Source organism: Falco biarmicus, chromosome 2, assembly GCF_023638135.1.
Source record: "Falco biarmicus isolate bFalBia1 chromosome 2, bFalBia1.pri, whole genome shotgun sequence".
Taxonomy (NCBI): domain Eukaryota; kingdom Metazoa; phylum Chordata; class Aves; order Falconiformes; family Falconidae; genus Falco; species Falco biarmicus.
This window is the reverse complement of record NC_079289.1, coordinates 70,250,211-70,269,558: the sequence shown is the minus strand read 5'-3', so window position 1 is coordinate 70,269,558 and position 19,348 is coordinate 70,250,211. Positions and strand designations below refer to the sequence as shown.

The window sequence follows — 19,348 nt, the reverse complement described above, 5'->3', positions numbered from 1 at the left end:
GAAAACATCCCATAAATCAAGAAACATTAAAGCCTAGTTGAGGATTATGCATGAAGAGTGAGAGGATTATGATAGGAAACAGTTCTTAGCCTGATGAGCAGCAAACTCAGCTTCCTAGATAAAGAAAATTGCATGTAATGCTCCCATACAGCCTAGAAGAAAATACTGCAAGCTTCTGCTAGATGAAAAAGATATGAAAGTCAAATCTGTGGGATGAAGCCTTCCCATGCAAAGCCAACAACTGTTACAGATATATCCTGGTCTCTGTGTGTATGCAGCTGAAATTAACACATTTTCTTGACTAAGTAGATTGAAGTTTGCCATTTTTTTTCACCAATTATCTATTTACTGTCAGTAACAGAATGCAATTTCCCACCATCTCTTTTAAGTTCTTGCTATCAGCAAATCTGTTTTCAGGCTTTTTGCTTGATACTGTAGGTTATACTGTTGGTGAGGAGCTGAACAAGAGGTAAAGTTATTTAAAAAGACAGGAGATAAAGGAATGCATGCAATTTGTTGAAACTTACTGCACGTGAAGGAATGCCGTCTTTCTCCAACTTAATGCAGACTACACAACTCCTCTGTGCCCCAGTGGGGAAGTAACAGGGAGATGGCACATTCGTATTGAAAATTCTGTGATGCGTCCATGCTTGCAGTAAAAGTTCTCCATGTTTATGATTTGCCTTCATTCATTCCAATTCAGGAAAGCCCTTGTGTATGTGCTTAAGCTCTGCTGAAATCAACAGGATTTCATTACAAGCTTAAAGTTAAGAATCTGTTGAGTGCTTTCCTGAACAGGGATCTGTGCTTATTGCACTTGGTTCAATCAACCCATGAGATTTTGGTTTCTGAGTTTTTCAGTACAAGAATAGAAAGGGTATGTTTTGTGCATTAAGATCAGTTCTTTCCAGTATTTCTAATGTATGAAAATGTTTGGAGAGTGGTATAGAACAATTAATCCTGAAGAGACATCATTGTATACTGTATATATGCACACATACATGTCTACGTTCAGAAAAATTTTGCTCAGTATTGAAGAAATATTCACCTTTGTTTGGATCAATGCTGTGGTTGACTATTTCTGTAGCACAGTGTCCAGAATAACTGAATTATCCATGAAAGGAATACTGTCCATGTGAATGGCACACAGTCATTATGACAAGTGAGCGCTATTCCGCACCCAGTGAAGTCCTTGTTGAGTATACTGAACTAAATGCTCCATACTGCTGTGCAAAGTGATAGGTCCCATCAATGCATCCAGGTCATTAAAAAAATCTACAGAAATAAAAAAGATTCAGCATCAGAAGAGTGAAGCTGTATTTGCCACCCTTTAATAGATTTTATTCTCTTACAAATTGAGTCAAGCTGAACATTTCATAGGAATGAACGTTTAGTGCTGGTGAGATTAATTTTAAAGCCCTGTGGTTTATGATCTTACAGGCTGACGCACAACAATTTTCTTTTTAAAGAACAAAACAGTGAGTTCTTTGGCTTTGCTTTTCATTAATTTCCATTGAGTCTTGATAAAGCAAACAGATGCTCGGCAAGATTTATTTTTAGATTAAGGACAACTTAAATCAAAAAGTCTACACATAAGTGTCTAGCTGTACATATGCTAGACATTTAAACTACCATGACAGAGAAACAAAGGCCTGTACAACATGGTCCACCCAGCCTAAGGAAACTAACCACTAGGGATTTAATTCAGTTGCCTACTTAGAGGGATGTAGCGCCCATTTGAGATGCTCTTAGGCAGTTGATACGTATAGTCTGAACTGGCAGATCTAACACAGGATGTACAGGAGGCTTCTGGAGTGGCAGTGTAGGTAAGGATGCCTCAAATGGCATTTGGCAGCTATGGTTAGGCAACTGAATTGTATCCCCGCCTCCCCTTCAGGGTGAACTGAACAGCTGTCTGAACTCTGCTGTTTGTATTGAACAAAGCTCTATCAGCTGCAGTGAGCCCCCACAACTCATACATACGCACCTACACTTAGGTGTCCTCATTTTGATTTGAATCCTGCCCCCGCCTTAAATACAGAAATTAACCTGAAAACCAAGGAATACTTTACCATCAACTCAGATGCCGAGGCGATTGCTTATGGAAACCAGTTCAGCTGAGAGAAGTTTTCTCTGAAGAGAGAGTGAGGCCCCTCATTCCCATCTGTGTCTGCTCAGATGGGGGGAGGGCCAGGGGCTGTTCATTCCTTCTGCAGAAAGGAAGGGTGCTCCTGCTTTTTGACTTGGTCTGGATAAGTGCATCACATCCAGCTCCACGACTTTGGGGAGTAGGAAGCTGCCTTGCTTCCCACAAACCTTTCTCTCCAGAATGACACAGATGGCAGTGAATGCTGCCCACAGCTATGCCTGTGACCTGTCTGTCACCAGTCCTGACCAGCCAAATAAAGAAAAAAATCAAATGCTTCTGAGACAGCTATCAAAATTGCTGGTGTGGGCCATTTTGGAACAGACTAGGAGCAGACTGAAGAAAAAATCACCTCTGCAGTCCTACCTTGCAGTCAGGATTCCTGCCAAAATAGTTATTTTCCTGATCAAAATCATGTGACAGTCTTCTGCAATAGTCCATTGCCTTGACTCACTCACCTCTGTTTTCCTTGGCCAGGTTATCAGCCATCTCCCAGTAGTCATAGCTGTGCAGGATGCTGTTGGTGATACTGACGTGGTTGGCAGCCATCTGATGAATGCGCTGCGGGATGCTGATGATAGGAGATGGAGAAGGGGCCCCTGTGCTCCCCTGGGAACCCACAGAGCTGACTGGAGAAGGGCTAGGGGACATGGGTGATGGAGTTCCTGTGCTCCTGGAAACAGATGTCAATACAGTTACTTAAAAGGTGTTGGAATTAAAAACATGAGACAATCAGAACACACTGTAGGTAAGAAAACACAATTTTCTGTACATACTGCCAATCTGATGTAAGTTTCTGTGTGACTTACTTTCCACTGGCACCCCAAGGAGACGGATTCTGGGCAGCTTTTGATGAATTCTGTGAAGGAAAAAGTATTTAACAATGCATATAATTTATATAAGACTACAAAATGAAGAACATTAAACAGTATAAAAGTAAAGAAAATTAAAGAAAAATTTGCATAGATACAAGTATTCAAGTCTCATGATGTAATAAACCCACTCAGCCTAGTTTGGTGCTGTGATGAAGCAATGCTGCAGCACAGACACAAATCACAGTCTATTAAACACACTGGGATGGGGGCCAATTAGGAAAACATGTTAGCTGAAATGGAAACTTTTCCCAGAAATCCTAGGCGTTCAGAAGAAATTGCTGCCAGAACTCTGTGAGGTTTAGGCTGGAATCTCTTGTGATAGAGAAAACAAGGTTTTCCTCCCACTCTCCTGCCCTCAAAGACAGATGTCATTTCCCTAGGACCTGCAAGGCTCTGCAAGTCTGCTCAGCCTGGCTGACCACAGGGATGCGAATCTGAGTTTCCCTCAGCTGAGATGGGTGTTTCAAGCACCAGGCTCAAGATTCTCTTTCACAATTGCTCCTCTTGGAGCTGTTCGCCTCAATCTGAATATGGCAGCATTCACAGGATCAGAGACTGCCCTTGTAGGCTGGTGATTTTTTCTAGCTGAAGGGTTCCCCAGAAGTCCCTGGAAGGGGACATTAGATCATTTAATGTGACCTCTTGTATACCTGTGGTCATTAAGACTCTCCCTGGTGCACTGTGCTTAGGCTAAGGAATTTCATTGCTTGAGGAAAGACTACCTTGTACAAGCACTATGTTTACAGAGCAGGAGAAATTCAGGTGTCTGCAATGATGGAAACTGAAAGGCTAAAATGATTCTAGTAGTTAATCTGCAAGAACTGGTGGGAATTTACCGGCAGGTTCCTGCCCATTTGACCTGTGGAAAAACTCCTCCCCTATCCCAAGTGCAGTGGCTGATTTAATCCTGGGCCTATGAGAAAGAAGGATGTGAAAACCAGAAGTCTGAGAAACAAAACTTCTCTAGGCCGTGCCATCCACAGCCTCATATTCAGCAATGGCCAGTCTCTGATTCTTTAGAAGAAAGCGACCTCCTCACATTCTCCCCTGAAACCATACAAGCAGGTAATTGTGAGCTGAGAACAACCTTCCCTTCTGGACAACCACAGGAGACCGATGAAGTCCTGCAGCTCAGGATCTGTCTATGGATATTATTGAAATGCAAGGCTGCAGGTGTTGCAAGCTGCAGGAGTTAAAAACATTAACAGCAGTACAAAACCTCTCGCTCTCCCATGGCTTAGGAAGGAAAAAAAGATAAAAAAGGGGCTTCAGAGCTTCATGGATTTAAAGGCCAGGAGTAATCCCCCAGGACACTCAGTCTGTAATTTCCCTTTGCCACCAGTCATGGAACTTTTACCAGAAGCTAAATTACATTAAAAATGTATTTTATTTTACTCTTTTTAAAAAGGATAGCTAGTAATATATAAATCCTAAGACACTATTTATCCTCCTTGTTCTCCTGTGTCCTGTTCTAACGTTTAGCAGGCCTCTCAGTTAGAAAAAACAGATTCTGTTTCAGGGTTTCAAGATTGAATTTTCTTAACTTCAGTACTAGCTTTTGGATTTTGTTGGTCCAATGCCAGAAAAACTGCATGTTGCCTGGTACTATCAGCTCTATTTCCATATACACAATGATCACATCCTCTCTTAACCTGTTCTGCAGTAAACTGGACACATCTCCTGAGACTCTCTTCAAAAATCTTGTTTTCTTAGTTTTGATGTGTTCTCTGAACTGCCTCTTGTGTTCCCACATCCTTCATGTGCACACCAACACTGGCTGTATTTTAGCAGTGATCACGTCAGTGTTGTACGTGCCCTGGCATTCTTCCTACCTTTTGGCACTGGGCCTTCTACATCCCAGGTAAGTGGTATGAAAAATAAGCCTTGCAGTGTAACAAAGGGGCCTCTTCCTTCAGTTTCTTTTTTTTTTCCCCCTTCTTTTTGTTTTTAGCAGGAAGGGCTAAGGTGTGAAAGGAAAAAAATGAAAAGCTCTTGCCATCCTAAACAGAACCAGCCTGGGAATCCTCGACATTTGTTCCTCTTACAGAACAGTTTCTTTTTTTCCCTTTTCTTTTCTGATCTGTCTCAACTACTGGCCTTCATTTTTCTAGTGTAATGGAAACTGAGTACATGTTATATACTTACAGAGTTGGAGGCAGGAAAATATTAAAATCAAAGTGGAGTCAGGGATACTTCTGCTATAAATGTAACTAGCCTCTGCCTTACTTCACAACTTTCCATACCTTTTTTCTCAAGTTTTAGGTGTATTGCTCCAGCTTCCTCTCAGTTCTGCACCAGAAAGGTGGGGGTAGGGATTTGAAAGAGCGTAATGTTGTAAGAGACCACCTCTTATCCAACTCTGCTTACCCATTCTCCTGGTTTCTTTATGCTCTCAAATGTGTCTGTCCCTTGAATATCTGTGGCTTATTTTGCAGTATTTTTTTTATAATGGAAATAAAATACTTAAAAGGAGATTTAAATAATCATTTTTTCTTTTCTAAAAGAAATGTGTCTAATTTTCCCTGCAAATGTGTGTGACGAGGTTTAAAATCTTTCTTTGATTGATAATATATGTGGAAGTTCTTAATGCAGTCAGCATTTCACGTCACTTGGTTTTGAAAGCTTTTAGATACCAAATATGAAATGAGTGGAGAATTGGCTTGTTTTCCACAGAAAATTATAGAAAATGGATTTTTTCCCCATTTTTACTTTCAAAGGTGAGAATACTTTCTAATGTGAAACTACGCTATCATTATATCAGCAGGAGCTCTGCAAAAAAACAAGCTCATCTTGACTACAGCAGAGTGTAAGTCCATTTTACGTTTACTGTGAAACAGTTTCTGTCTGCTAGTACGAGACATTTTACATGGTTGAGAGCCTGACCATCCTGTTCTTAATGCAGGTATTCTCTGAACTGGTAAAGAAAAATAAAGTACTGTAATAGGCACATATTTCTTTCCCCTGAAATCAAGTCATTGTTAGAGAAACATAACGTGTTGAATTATATATTGCTAAAATTTTAGAAGCAATTACAATGACTTCAATTTCAGTTTGACAATAACGGATCTGTCAATTTCCTTCACTGTCTTCATGTGTTCAGAATCCGGTCATGAGCATTTGTGCTTGTATTTGATTTTTTTTTTTTATTAACAAAATGTCGAAGGATGGATGTTTTTCATTTCAAGGTACCTCCTTCTGCAAAAAAAGCCCCAACAGATGTGTTCAGAGGCAAACAGCTGTTCAGGTCCCCAAAATAGGTTGTCTTAAAGAACTTGTATGCTTTTTTTTTTTTTTAATTAGAATGATAAAGGCTAATTTTGTGTTTGTAAATCAAATGCTGGACTGACTGACTCCTAGGTGAGCTCCACCTGTTTTGTTCTTGAGATACTTCCCAAGGAAAGGTTGCCTGTCAAGTAAAATACGTTAAAATACTTTTAATGACTTCCTTATTCCTGTCTTAGTCATAATAACCAGGGTTTGGACCTAGAAGAGACTGGAGAACAGAAGCAGTAGCAGGTGAAGCAAAGTGGGAAGGGTGAACCAGCAGTGCTGTGTCAGGCACATGGCAGGTGGTTTGGTTGCCATCTGATGCTTTTGTACAACTCCCACTGAAGTCAGTGTAGGCTGTTTGCCAGTTCCTTGGGTAAGAAGGTCCCACTGCACTAGCCTCCCTGTTGATGCTAAGTGGAAGCCCTGCAGCTGACGACTGATCTAGATCAAAGTCTTCAACTCACAGGTAGCCTAGTGGGAAGTGTAATCCTGGAGAGGATTCTTAGAGCAAAATCTGCAAAACCTATTTGCCACAGAGCTAGACAGCACTAGCCAATTGACCAAGAATAACCTGAAAATACCTGTTTGTTAGTACAATAAATTTCTTATCCTTTGTGAGGGGACGTGGTGTGTATTTTGCAAAGAGGAGGCCTAGTGAAGACAACAGAACTGACTAGACACCAGGTGTTGCCATGGGAGTCTGTGGTAAAACCCTACTGTCTACTCAGGGAAAGACCTAAGCCCAGCACAGCTGCTGTTTTAGTAAGATGCTGTATTTCCTATAATGACATACTGATCTAAAAATATGCCATAAAGAATGTACCTTGAAATACTCAATAAGAGCTTTTGAATACTTGACTGCATGGTCTCTCTTGAGTCGGAACATCCTCCAGTACAGAAGGGCCAGGCAGCGGTAACTAGAACAAAAAGCAAAGCAGAAGGTAAAGTGTGTCCCCTGAAAAGAAATCCCAATGAATTATCTTAAATTCTTAAACTAACACAGACTGAAAGGCTGACAGCACATTTCTGACAGTTTTTATTACCATTTTTTTACAGTACTTCACACTTTGCCGTGGATTCATGAGCAAGGCTAGGTATTGCAGCCAGGACGGGTCACACTGACAGCTGCTACCAGTGAGGTACTAAACAAATTATACTCAGAAAGGTTTCCACGTTTGGGTACCCAGGCCTTGACTCTGACTTGAAGCCTGCACACTTGACCAAAGGCCTCTCCCATGAAAAGGTCATTACAGGCCTGGAACACAGCACACACATTTTTTTGTATTTCTTTTTGTAAATGCAAAGGCAGTCTTTTGGGGTGCCTGTAAAATGAACTAGATTTACAATGGGTGTATTTTGTGTACACGCAGTGGTGTCTTCCAGCAGCTGGAGATGGCTGGGAAACCTCAGACTTGCCCAGATTTCACTGGCCAAACTCCTCTGTGGGAAGCCAGAATGGAGATTGTGTTGGAGCCTGGAGGCCAGAGGGAACCAGCAGCTGGCTGAAAACCTCAACGTGCTGTACTGGAACTGTCTGCTCCCATGGTCCTCATTAGTCTGCAGAGTGCCACGCACCTTCAGTGTTATGTAATTAAATAAGAGTAATAGCTATTAACTATAATTATACTTCACAATAACTGATAAGCAGCATTCAGGGGACACAAACTCTTTGCTATTGGCTTTAGGTGTACCGGTCTATTTTCTGAACCAAGAATCACCACCCCAGCAAGCTTTTTGACTGGCAAGTGTGGGATTGCCCCACAATAACACAGTTTTTGAAGCAAAAATCTGTTGTGTTTTGCTTTTCCTTTGGCAGCAGAGGCCTTATTTTTAAAAGCAGTATTTAGTCTCGGAGCCGAACTGAAGCACCAGAAGGTGCTTTGAGTTTGGGAGCGCAGAGCGCTCCCCATCTCCCCGTGCCCAGGAGCTGCCCAGACCTCAGCAGCCCCCTCGAATTAGCAAATTGCTCTTGGAAAAAAAATCCCAGCCAGGGTTTCTCAGCCCGTTTGCCTCGGGTCCTGAAAGCAGACGGTGAATTTCTGCCTTTGGCCGCTGGAGGGCAGTCTCTCCCTAGGAGAAGCGGAGCGGGGCGCGCCGGCTGCCTGGCAGCCTGCCCGGCGGGCGCTGGGAACAGCCGGGGGATGCGGTGGCCTCGCAGCCACCATAACTCTCACTCTGTCACCTTCACAGGTACAGCACATATGCAAATGGTGTCAGCTCATCTGCTCGCTGGCAGACGGTGAGTTAAGATTGCTATTCATCGCCCAGAGAAGGCACCGTCTGCTTTCCCTCTCGCTGACCTTTCTGCTGAAACAGATGCAGCAGCTCCGTGAATTTGGATGTGGTTCCGCACACACCGAAGCGCTCTGACAGTTCTGAGCAACCCTTCGTAATATGGCTTTATTTTTTTTTTTGCCGTTCTTTAGTCATTTTCCCACCTAAGCGTTTTTAAAGCAGTTGCCATTAACGCATTCTGTGCTCCTCCCGATGGCACAGCAAACCGGTGACAAAGAAAGGGCATTTAAAAAGAAAATGCATCTCGATATTTTCTTCTTTTTTATACAAATGATTAATTAGGAGTCCTTATTTATGGAGGCTAAAGATGCATTTAATTTGGATTTTTAACAGATGGTTAATAGATGTTAAAAACACACTTGCTGATTGTAAATGTCCACTTACTGAGAATCAGTAACCACATAATAGGTATTTTATGTATTAACTACATAGATATTAAATTAAAATTTGATTTTAATAACATTTTAGTATTTTACTAGCAATCAGCAATCATCCTATAGAATCTAAGGTGCGTGCATATATAGCTAGAAATCTCAATTTAGAAGGTACTCCAAAAGCCTTAATTATCACCATCACCATATCTCCCTTCATATAATGTAAATATAACTTATGATTATTGAGCCTAAAATGTCAGCCACAAAAGAAATTACCGAGCTATTGGTACAAAAGTATATCAGTCATAAAAACAACAAACCATCAGGCATTTAAAAATTAATTACGCTGACATACCATAGCTGACCTGTCACAGCCAATAAGTATGAATTGCTTATTTACAGAGACAGAATGCAGACCTGCTACAGCGATACAAGGGCTGGGCCTTCCCAGAGCACAAAGTATTCTCTTAATTTCAATAGACAACATAATCCTATCTGGCTGCATCCAGCATCTGATTTTCAAGAACTGGCTTGCTGCAGAAAAGAAGCCTTTTGAGGAATTCTTGATCTACTAACCATAATGCTGCCAGCTGTTTGTCTTCTGGTGTGGCGCTGGGGCCTGAGTGGGTTTTTAGTCTCACTGCATACCTTTAGCAAAAGGAAAAAATCCAATGTGAGTTAACTGAGACAGCTTTATATCACTGGTCAGAGAGCTAAGCTGGCCCGTGCCATTTAATCTGCCCCCTTATACATATTTGCTCAAGTTACCAGACATATATGTGCTTTTTCTGGTTGTGTTTCAGAGCTCTTTTGCCATTAGCAGTGCCTCCCGGCACCTTTTTAAACAGCAGTAACTCCCTTGAACATCCTCCAGTCCAGAGGGGAGCCTAGCTGCTGAGGTGATGCTGTCCTACCGAAATAACCTCTGCTGCTGTGGAGACCTGGTTACAGAGTTCACAGAGAAAGGCTTTCACAGCGTTTGAAGGCAGACAGCCTGCCTTGAAGCTGGTGCTGCCCTCACCCTGCCAGCTCTGAGTGTGTCTACCCAGATTTGCTCCTCCAAGCAGAGCACAGCAGAGTGGGAAACATGTGGCTCAGAGCTATTTTTGCTCATATGACATTACATTCAAATGCTATAAATATTAAACATCCACAGAGGTAGCACTGCTGTTTCAAGAGTGTATGTGCTATGCAATCACAAATTAGTTTCTGTAAATCTCAGCTTCCAGCTGAATACCTGAACAATGGATAAGGTTAGGACAACACACAGCACTTCCAGGCTCGTTACCAGAAAATACCTGTTCTCCATAATTAGCTGCTTGTGTTTTTTCTTATCTTTACTTTCAAACTTTAATTCTGGTGTCTGTGCAAAGATTTGGTATGAACATTTTGTTTCAACAGGCATACCTAGCAAACCACTTATTTTTCTGAGCTGCGGTAAGTGAGATCAACAGCAATTCACACTAACACACAACCACAGCTACACACATTATTGAAAGCTATGGATCTGCAAGCAAAATTCATTTCCAAAGTTAGGACCATACGTTTACTACTATGCAAAAAGATGGGGCAGGCAAAGAAAGAGCTTTCTACCATTTGGAAAAAAGAAGGGAAGAATTGCAGAGACAGAATGTACTATACTCTCTTACTGAAAAAAAAAATAAAATCTGTTTAATAACCTTCCAGTTAGAAAGCTGGCCTCAATCCACGAAATGCATGAGAAGACAGCCTTAAGTGGAATAAAATGCCAATGGAATTGTTAACATGAAAGAAAATCTTCACATCAACACTAAGTCCAAAAGAATGCAATTGTTTTAGAAGCTTTGCTTCATTATCAGTACGATTAAAAATCAAAATGTTTTACTTTCTATAAACTTAGTCCTGATGAAAATTGTGTGATTGATTGTCCTGAGGAATGATGCCACGGTCACTGACAGTGCAGCTTTCTCTGCTAGTGTGGCTGGGCGGGCTGGCTGTCTTGTGGAGAGGGTCACTGAGCTGCTGGAATGATTTTGACCTTTGTTTTTCTCTATTGTCACTGTCACTAATGTTAACTATTAGCACCAACGGTAACAGAGAAAAGGACTTAAGAGTAAAACTTTCTTCATAGGGACTGCGGGTGGGTCTGAATTCTAGACTGTCCTGTTTGGAGAACTGTGAAGGTGCCCAAATGCAGGGGCAGCATTAGTGTGAGCTGGACTGCTTTTGTGAGCCCATTTGCTACAGTAGGAGGATATACACCAAATGGACCTTGAGTGTCCATTTTTCTATCACTGCTCACATCTTCTTTCGGGTAACCTTAAAACTGCAGTCTTAAACATGTTACAACATTTTGCAAACTACCACTCCATTATGAATGTTTTGGTATTATATATTATTATTTTTCTCTTTTGAGTAGCATGGGACTTATATCATGAAATGAAGTAATTTGCAACTCAAGTAATATGAAAAGCTTTGGGGTTCTTTTTTGCATTCTACATAGTTTCCCGATTTAATTTCCATAGAAATCACAGATAATACATACACATCACATATGACTGACCAGGCACTTGGGAGGACATCACTTCCTGCCTTTTACTCTATCTAGGAAATTATGTGATAATGTAGATAAGCATGTTTGCACAGAGTAACCCCTGAGGTCATCTCCTCCCTTCCTACCTGATGAGTTCAACTGTTTCTGAATACATTGTGTAAGGGGATTTAGATTCCATTGGGCCTTGTTCCATTGCATTTCCACACTCAATAAATGATAGTGCTGCTTCTGCATAATTCAGTGCCTTTCCAAACTTTTCCACCTAGAGGGAAAAAAATAAGGACACAGAGAAATAGTGTAATCATCAAGTTATGGTTACATTTTCCTCAACATAAACTGTAAACTTGCCAGAAGTTGGTATATCTTCATAATCATGATTTTTCCTAAGAAAAAGCTAAAACCCCTCAAACCCTGTGCATCAGTGAAAAATCATAAGGTACAGAAAGTAGAGCGTAAAAAGGCTATGAGATGTTATTTGGTCCACATCTTTGTCCAAAGAACAATCAACTCTGCCTAGGACATTCCTGACAGATGTTTATCAGAGCTTCCTTCCAGTGCTGGAAATCCCACAAACTCTTCAGGCCTTTCGTTCCAGCTTTCATTAAGAAGGGTTTCACACATCTTTGCAAATATAGTTTTCATCGCTTAGCAAAGAAAGGTAATGATTATCTTGACACAAGGGAATGAGAATTAAATACTTTGACTACTCTTATTCAAAGGCTCATGTCTGTTCTTATGTCTTCTTTATCCCTGCTATTTTCAGCACTGCTTGACCATACTCTTCTCTTGGCAGGAATTTGTTTTCTATATCCTCCTCCTATTTCAGGGACTGCTCTGCTCCCTCAGCTTTTTCTGCCATCGTCCTTCCTTGTCCCATTTTTTTTTTCTTTTTTCCAGTACTTTTTGACTCTCTGTGTACTTGTGTACTTATATGGATATATATGCATATATATACTTTCAGTGATGGTGTATATGCAAATGTGCACATAATGTTCATATGTGTACACTTACATACCACTTATCTGCCCTCAGAATTTCATTTTCGATGTGGACAGAGATGAATCATACTAATACCTCTCTGTTCTGACTTCTTTTTCCTTCAATCAGAACTCCTGCGGTACATAAAGCCCGTTAATGGAGTGGATGCATTTGGTTGAAATCTGATGCACACAGTGAAAGGTTAATGGACCTTATTCTTTTCCAAGGGATAAAGATTTTAAATAGTAACTTTGGAATGGCACACTGGCTTCAATCTATTTTAGGTTCTTATACGACTCCCATTGCGATCATATGGGAGAACTTCACAAACTTTTTATTATATTTCTTTCCCTGACGCTCTTGTGCAGGTGGAAGTGCTATTACCCCAGTTTCACAGCTGGGGGACTAAGGAGCAGAGAGACTTAGAGTAATTTTCAGGCTGCTCACTCTAAGTGCCTATGTTAGGTATTGCAGCACCGAAGTAGGAGGTATCCAGGCCAGCAAGGTGATTCAAAGAGCCTTGGAGGCACTTTGGAAATATGGCAATTCCTCCAGGATCCCTACATATTCAAGGAGAGAAAGGAAGTACCTGCAAGGGGAGATTCATGAGGTGTAAGTAAGGTGCTGGTCCACTGTGCAGGGAAGCAGAATGCGAAGAATATTTCAATCACCTAGTACTGATGGGAGGCTATTTAAACTGTGCCTAAGAGACTTTCATGCAGGAAACTTGTGGCACAGCAGAGAATAATGCTTGCACCTCCTGTTTCTTGGGAGTCTACCATAAAAACATTTCAGGCTAAGAATTTCCTTTGCATATTAAGTGATCTTTTCCATTCTGTTTAAAGCAACACACTAAAATGCACCATTTATACTGCTCTGCAATATTTTCTGATTTAAGACTCACTTTAGAGTAATATGGAACTGAATAAACCATGGAAATTTGCGCTAATAAACTCAGGTAGAGTGTAAAACTCAGTGTTAGTGTCCTAAATTAAGGGCCTGCTTCTGCTTCCTTGGCCTTTTTACATTCTGCACAGCTGAGAGAAAGAGGTGAAGGAACAGAGGCTCTGAGCTACCTTTCTTATTTCCTGCTGCTCTGACAACGAAGTGTGTCGGACAGAGCAAGGCAGGACTGCAGCTACTCCCACCTGCAAGATAGCCATATTGATGCAGGGTCCCATTCCATTTATCGCGTCTGCCATCCCAGAGGCCTAATGTTTTTAAGGCTGTGCTAGCTTATTCATAGAGCTGAACAAACGTAGCCTTGGAGAAAGCTGAGAGATGGCTAAGCGGAGCTCTTCTGGAGCACTGCATAATTTGTTGCACCCATTTGTTTGGGATGACAAGCGTTTCTTTAATTCTCCATACAATGCTGGATTCCCCTTTTTCTTGCTGGCCACATTTTTAGACAGGTCAAAGCCATGGACAAGAATCTGTTTGTTGCGACAGTCCTTTGTGTGCAAGGTGTTCCTCTAGGATTTTGCAGAATCTTTATGCGTTTCTGGTTGTGTTAGGAAATGTCTGCCGTGCAACCAGCATTCTTTTGGCACTGAAGAGCCAAAGCTCTTTAAAAACAGTACAGATACTTCAGCCACCAGACCAAATTTGGTGACACAATTATAGGACCTAGCCAGCTAGTTAAACTGAGAAGATAGGAATGTGGATCCCTTAAACAGCTTCCATTACTATAGTTACTAATTAAAGCAAAGGAATAAATGGAAAGTTTTATTTATCCAGGCCTTTATCTCAGTAAGTCATTATTTGTTAAGTCATAGTTTATTGGGCTATGAACATTTGATTATATAAACATTTCTTAATTTAACAAGCCTAGCCATCCTTATAATAGATTTTATAATTACCCCAGCAATACTGCACTGATGAAGAAACTGCATTACAAAAATAATTTGGAGCAACATAACTGGAAAGAAAATGTTCTCACCATTGCATCTGCTTTATGCTTCTTCCGTTTAGCTTCCTGCATAAAGTAATCTGCATTGCGTGGCCTACCAGGGGAAAATAAGAAGACATTTTATTATTTTCTGAAGTGCAGAATATTTTTAAGTTATTTTCCCCTTATTTTAAACCTGATTTGCAAACATTTTTTTATGAAGAAAATACACTTATCACGTAACCATGAATCTTCTATTTCCAAATTGCTGCCTGTGGAGACAGTAGCATTTATAGCTGTTCTCATTCTTTAGAAGTCAGTGATTCAAAGCAAAAAAAGCTAATAAAATGTGTTTTTATGGATTATATAAACTGCTTCCCAAATTAGTGCAGTTTTGATCTGCAATACAGATACAAGTGTTAAGCAGAACAAGTTATTCCATCTTGTCCTCTCCCTAGTGCTTGCTTTCTTCTTTTTCTGCTCCTCTCTGTATGTTGTCATTTGCCTTGGCTTCTCCCTCCTCTAAAACCAAGTGTGTGTTTAATCTCTCCACTTTGAAAACACACATTGAACCTGCCTGCCTCCACAACTACCATCTCACCCCCCTTCTCCCTCTTATCTGTAAGCACGCTGAGAGTGCTGTTTACTTTTGCTGCCTGGAGTTCATCTGTGGCTCGGTGCTGGGCTGCCTGCTGCAATTCCACTGGTGTTGCTCGTGCCAATTTCTCCACTGATTTGTCCTCAAACAGATTTCAGAGACACTATCCCTTCCTTAACCTACCTGACCTACTGACTGCAGGGCATAAATTCAACTGCTGTCTCTGCGCTGAAATTATGTCTGTTTCTGATCCAGACTTATCCACTTCCATACAAACTGATGTCTCCTTGGTAATGTCTGGTCACCACCTCTGTGAACTCCTCATGGCTGAAGCAAATTTCCTCATCTCTTCCCACAGCCTCTCGCTTTTGCACCTTTCCACGTCACTGTGGAGGACAGCCATTTGCCATGTCATTTCAGGCCACAACCTTGCATCTTCAATTGTTGCCTCTCATAAAAGTCTTCACATTTCCTGACCCTGCAGATTATTCCAGTCTCATATATGTGCGAGATGGCCGCCTTCTTTCTTAACTCAGCAAAACCATGTCCTGGTTCTTCTCAGCTTATACTGTGGTTACCGCCATATCCTCATCTCAGAAAAGGAAGTTTTGCCTTGCAAAATAGTTTTCTTAGTGTTGGATGGAGTGTCATCCCTTTGCCCTTATCTAATGAAAATGAGATATTCCTGAGTAGTCAGAGTAAGATTTCTGATGCTTTCATCATGCATGCTTTTAAGCACTTGGTGTTGTAAATGACATGGTATTATCACCACTCAGCATCTGTTGTAGGTTAAACCTGGTAGGCAGCTCAGCCCCACACAGCTGCTCACTCTCTTCCCTCCAGTGGGAGAGAAGGGGAGGGAATCAGAGTCAAAGCGAGAAAACTTGAGATAGACTTACAGGTAAAGCAAAGCAGAATAAGGAATTCAGTCACTGTTTCCCATCGGCAGGCAGGTGTTCGGCCATCTCCCATAAAGGAGGGCTTCATCATGCTTAATGGTGACTTGGGCAGACAAATGCCATCACTCTGAATGTTCCCTTTCCTCCTTCTTCCCCCACCTTTTATTGCTGAACACGTCATATGCCATGGGATATCCTTTTGGTCAGTTGGGGTCAGCTGTCCCAGCTGTGTCCCCTCCCAACTTCTTGTGCCCCCCAGCCTGCTCGCTGGTGGGGTGAGAAACAGAAAAGGCACTGAGGCTGTGAGAGCACTCCTCAGCAATAGCTAAAACATTTTGTTATCAACACTGTTTTGGTCACTGATCCAAAACACAGCACCATAAGAGATGTTACGAAGAAAATTAACTTTATCCCAGCCCAAACCAGTACATGTTCCTAAGTAATTGTTGATTGGTTTGTTTTTTTTTTTTAAATTGGGATTTCTCAGCACATGTGTTTAAAAAAATGTTTTGCGTCAGTCAGAGAAGATACAGATCTAAAACCTGAAATCAGTGGGATGGATGAGCAAAAACATTTTGCTGATACCAGCAAGAAAATGCTCAGATCCATAACTGAGATCAGTGGGAGCAATGGGGAGCCTCTTGACAGAAGAGGAGAGCCATACGTACTTCCTCGATACCATAAGGCTATTTGGCAGTGCGCTTACTTACTCTGTTTCCTTCTACTTACATGCACACAGTTTCAAGTTACTCTGTTTCCTTCTACTTACATGCACACAGTTTCAAGGACATTTAATTACATCAGGTTTATGTAATTATTAATTATTACATAAGGTTAGTCAACCTTATTTTGAAGAGGAGGAAGGCTAAATATCACTAGATGGAAGTATTCAAAATCTTGATAATTTTGAATGAGCTCTGCCCCAAAAATCTTGTTGATATGAAGAAAAAGAAAGCAAAGTTCCTTTGCTCCTATTTTCTTTAAAATACTGTTCTTCATCAGAGTGGAATCTCTCCCCAGCTCACTCTATCCAGTAGATCAGCAAAGGGACTGCAGACAGGTTTGTGTCCCAGTATCTCATAATCTACTGCAGCTGCAAATTCTTCCTGTGTCCAGCAAGATGCTAACATTATCTTAGTAGTATGAACCATCTGGATTTGGTCTTGGTCAATTATGATATATTATATTATATTATATATTATGATATATTAGACATTGAAACAGTGTTAGCTTTATATAGAAAAATAAGTATGTTTTCAGAACCACTGAAAGAATTCCTAAAATATGTTAGGTCCCATCTTTCTTCATCTTGTGCAATGACCTAGGTAAGAGGGTTTACTAGGAAGTGCCAAAAAGCAAAGCAAAGCAGAGCAAATCAACAAAACAGTGGTCTCATGGCTCCTCTCTCTGAAATGATAGAAGTGATGAACCTTTACATGATCCTTTCAAACTCAGGTCATTACAATATGTCCTTTGCAACATTCCCTCCCATATATCAGCCAGGACTATATGTCTAATTTGCTTGTCTGAAGCATGGTAAGAGACTGTAAAAATGAAGTGAGATAACACATGTAATTATGGTCTTCTTATAAATAATTTAATTGTAAAATGGTTTTCAACTCGTAGCAGGATTTATTCTCCCTAGTTATGATTAGCAATAAGGGAATTAGGAAGAGGCATGCGCATTACTGAACTGAGAAGCCTGTTTTAAGGGCCCCTCTATGGGTTGGTTAACCGTAATGCAACATGCAAAAAATGAAGTCATTGGATTGTCCAATTGTTTTTTGGGAAGCCTAATATAAAAAAGAAACCATTAAAAGGCCACTTTAAAGCAAAGCATATATATTCTCAATGTGAATTTTTAGGTATTCCCATAGGAAAAATATAAGATTGATTTACAAATCATGGCATGCCTAACAGAAATTAAGATTAATTGGAAAAAAATGGATAGGGTATGTTTTCTTCTGGTTTCTTAAACAGACCTTGTTCAATAGTGTTAATAAACACACCAAGTCAAATTCTGATCTCTTTATGCCATCAATGAAATATTATCTCCAATTTATCACTACATGTTAATAAACTTCCTATTCAGATTACTAATGGGCACATTGGGTGAAAATGGAAAGCTGAAATGTCCTATAGATTTAATGTATATTTACATACTTTGCATATATTTCTTATATCATTTTAGTAACAAAATTAGGATATGCTTGAATTTAATTATTTTCTGATTTCAATGAGAAAGGCTTCAGATTCAATTTTGTTTAGGTTCTCTCTGCACATGAACATAATTCGTCTTTTTAAATCCAGTATACTAGTTTAAATTATTATGTCATGAAGTGAAGAAACAGTAAAAAAACCCTCTTCTATAGGCTTCTTGAAGATAACAGGTTACCTCAGCTCATGGACGTATGAAGACACATGAGAAAGCTCATGCATAAATTATTAGTCAGGATAGCTCTTTTGCATACTGCACATTTTGTATCTATGAGGTTCACACAAGATTGTTAATCAAATTCTGATTTTATAGATGCTTAAATTACAGTTCTGAGAACCTATATCTGTTACAAACACAAGGGTCCACCCAATTTTCCTCTACAGCTTGGCCTGTTTTGTTACATTGTTGATAATATCAGACTGGAGAATTTGCAGGTGATCTCATTGGATGCAAATTTCAGATACTATATTGATGAGAGGCATCCTGAGAAGAAGGAAATCTGTTTTCCCACTGATGGCATTCAGAAAGATCTGTGGCTAAACCCTTTTCAGGTCTTTGATCTAAGGTTTGCAATCCCTTTGCAGGTCACAGCCTCACTACAGCCTAAGAAAGAATAGAGAAAAATTCTATTTTCTATAGGTTCTATAGGTTACAATCTATAGGATTAAAATGGTACCAGACTACTGGTCGAACTGGAGTAGATGTGAGTAGCAGAAGAGTCACTGGAGTGTCTTTGTTAGGCTTACTGGTCATGAATGTAAACCAATGTCCCATGGAATATTATTCAGTGACCTCTGTTTTTTGGACAATTGAGTCAGATTCTCCTCAAGTTATTTACAACTGTATCTATCTATTGGTGTCAGTATTGTCACTCCAGATTTACAAACAGAATTTGGGCCTCTTTAAAAAAAAATAAAATTAAAAAGAAGTCTGATTTCAAATTAACAGGTACAAACAAGTGTTTTATCTCTATTAATAATTTTGACTGCACAAGGAAGTCTTTTGTTTCTGAATATCTGATTGTTGGTACTTTTAGAAATATAGTCCTCTTCGACAAAGCCAAAAAGGAGCTCTAATACACTGCTCTAATGCATGTCATATATCTCTCTGAAAGGCAAGAGAAAGAGTGTAAAGCATCAGTGCCAACTAAGTCAGGCCGCTGGTGAATTCTCCCTGGGATCAAGTGTCATTATGTGAAACTGGCTGCTCTCGAGGAGAATTTACCCTACTATGTAGATTGGGGAAAGCAATCAAGTACTGCTGGAACCATTTCA

General features: G+C 40.4%; 1 protein-coding gene across 1 annotated transcript in view; it reads right to left on the bottom strand.

Annotated features, from left to right (window-relative positions):
- Positions 1 to 1,153: 1,153 nt before the first annotated feature.
- The window catches only part of LOC130144861 (AF4/FMR2 family member 3-like), a 43,967-nt gene continuing 25,772 nt past the window's right edge, over positions 1,154 to 19,348 (bottom strand). Inside the window, exons 6-12 of the mRNA XM_056329087.1 lie at positions 14,411 to 14,474; positions 11,619 to 11,755; positions 9,537 to 9,608; positions 7,115 to 7,208; positions 2,956 to 3,005; positions 2,605 to 2,819; positions 1,154 to 1,275 (exon numbers count right to left, since the gene is read on the bottom strand). Coding sequence (XP_056185062.1) covers positions 1,154 to 1,275; positions 2,605 to 2,819; positions 2,956 to 3,005; positions 7,115 to 7,208; positions 9,537 to 9,608; positions 11,619 to 11,755; positions 14,411 to 14,474 — 754 coding nt within the window. The remainder of the gene's footprint in view (positions 1,276 to 2,604; positions 2,820 to 2,955; positions 3,006 to 7,114; positions 7,209 to 9,536; positions 9,609 to 11,618; positions 11,756 to 14,410; positions 14,475 to 19,348) is intronic.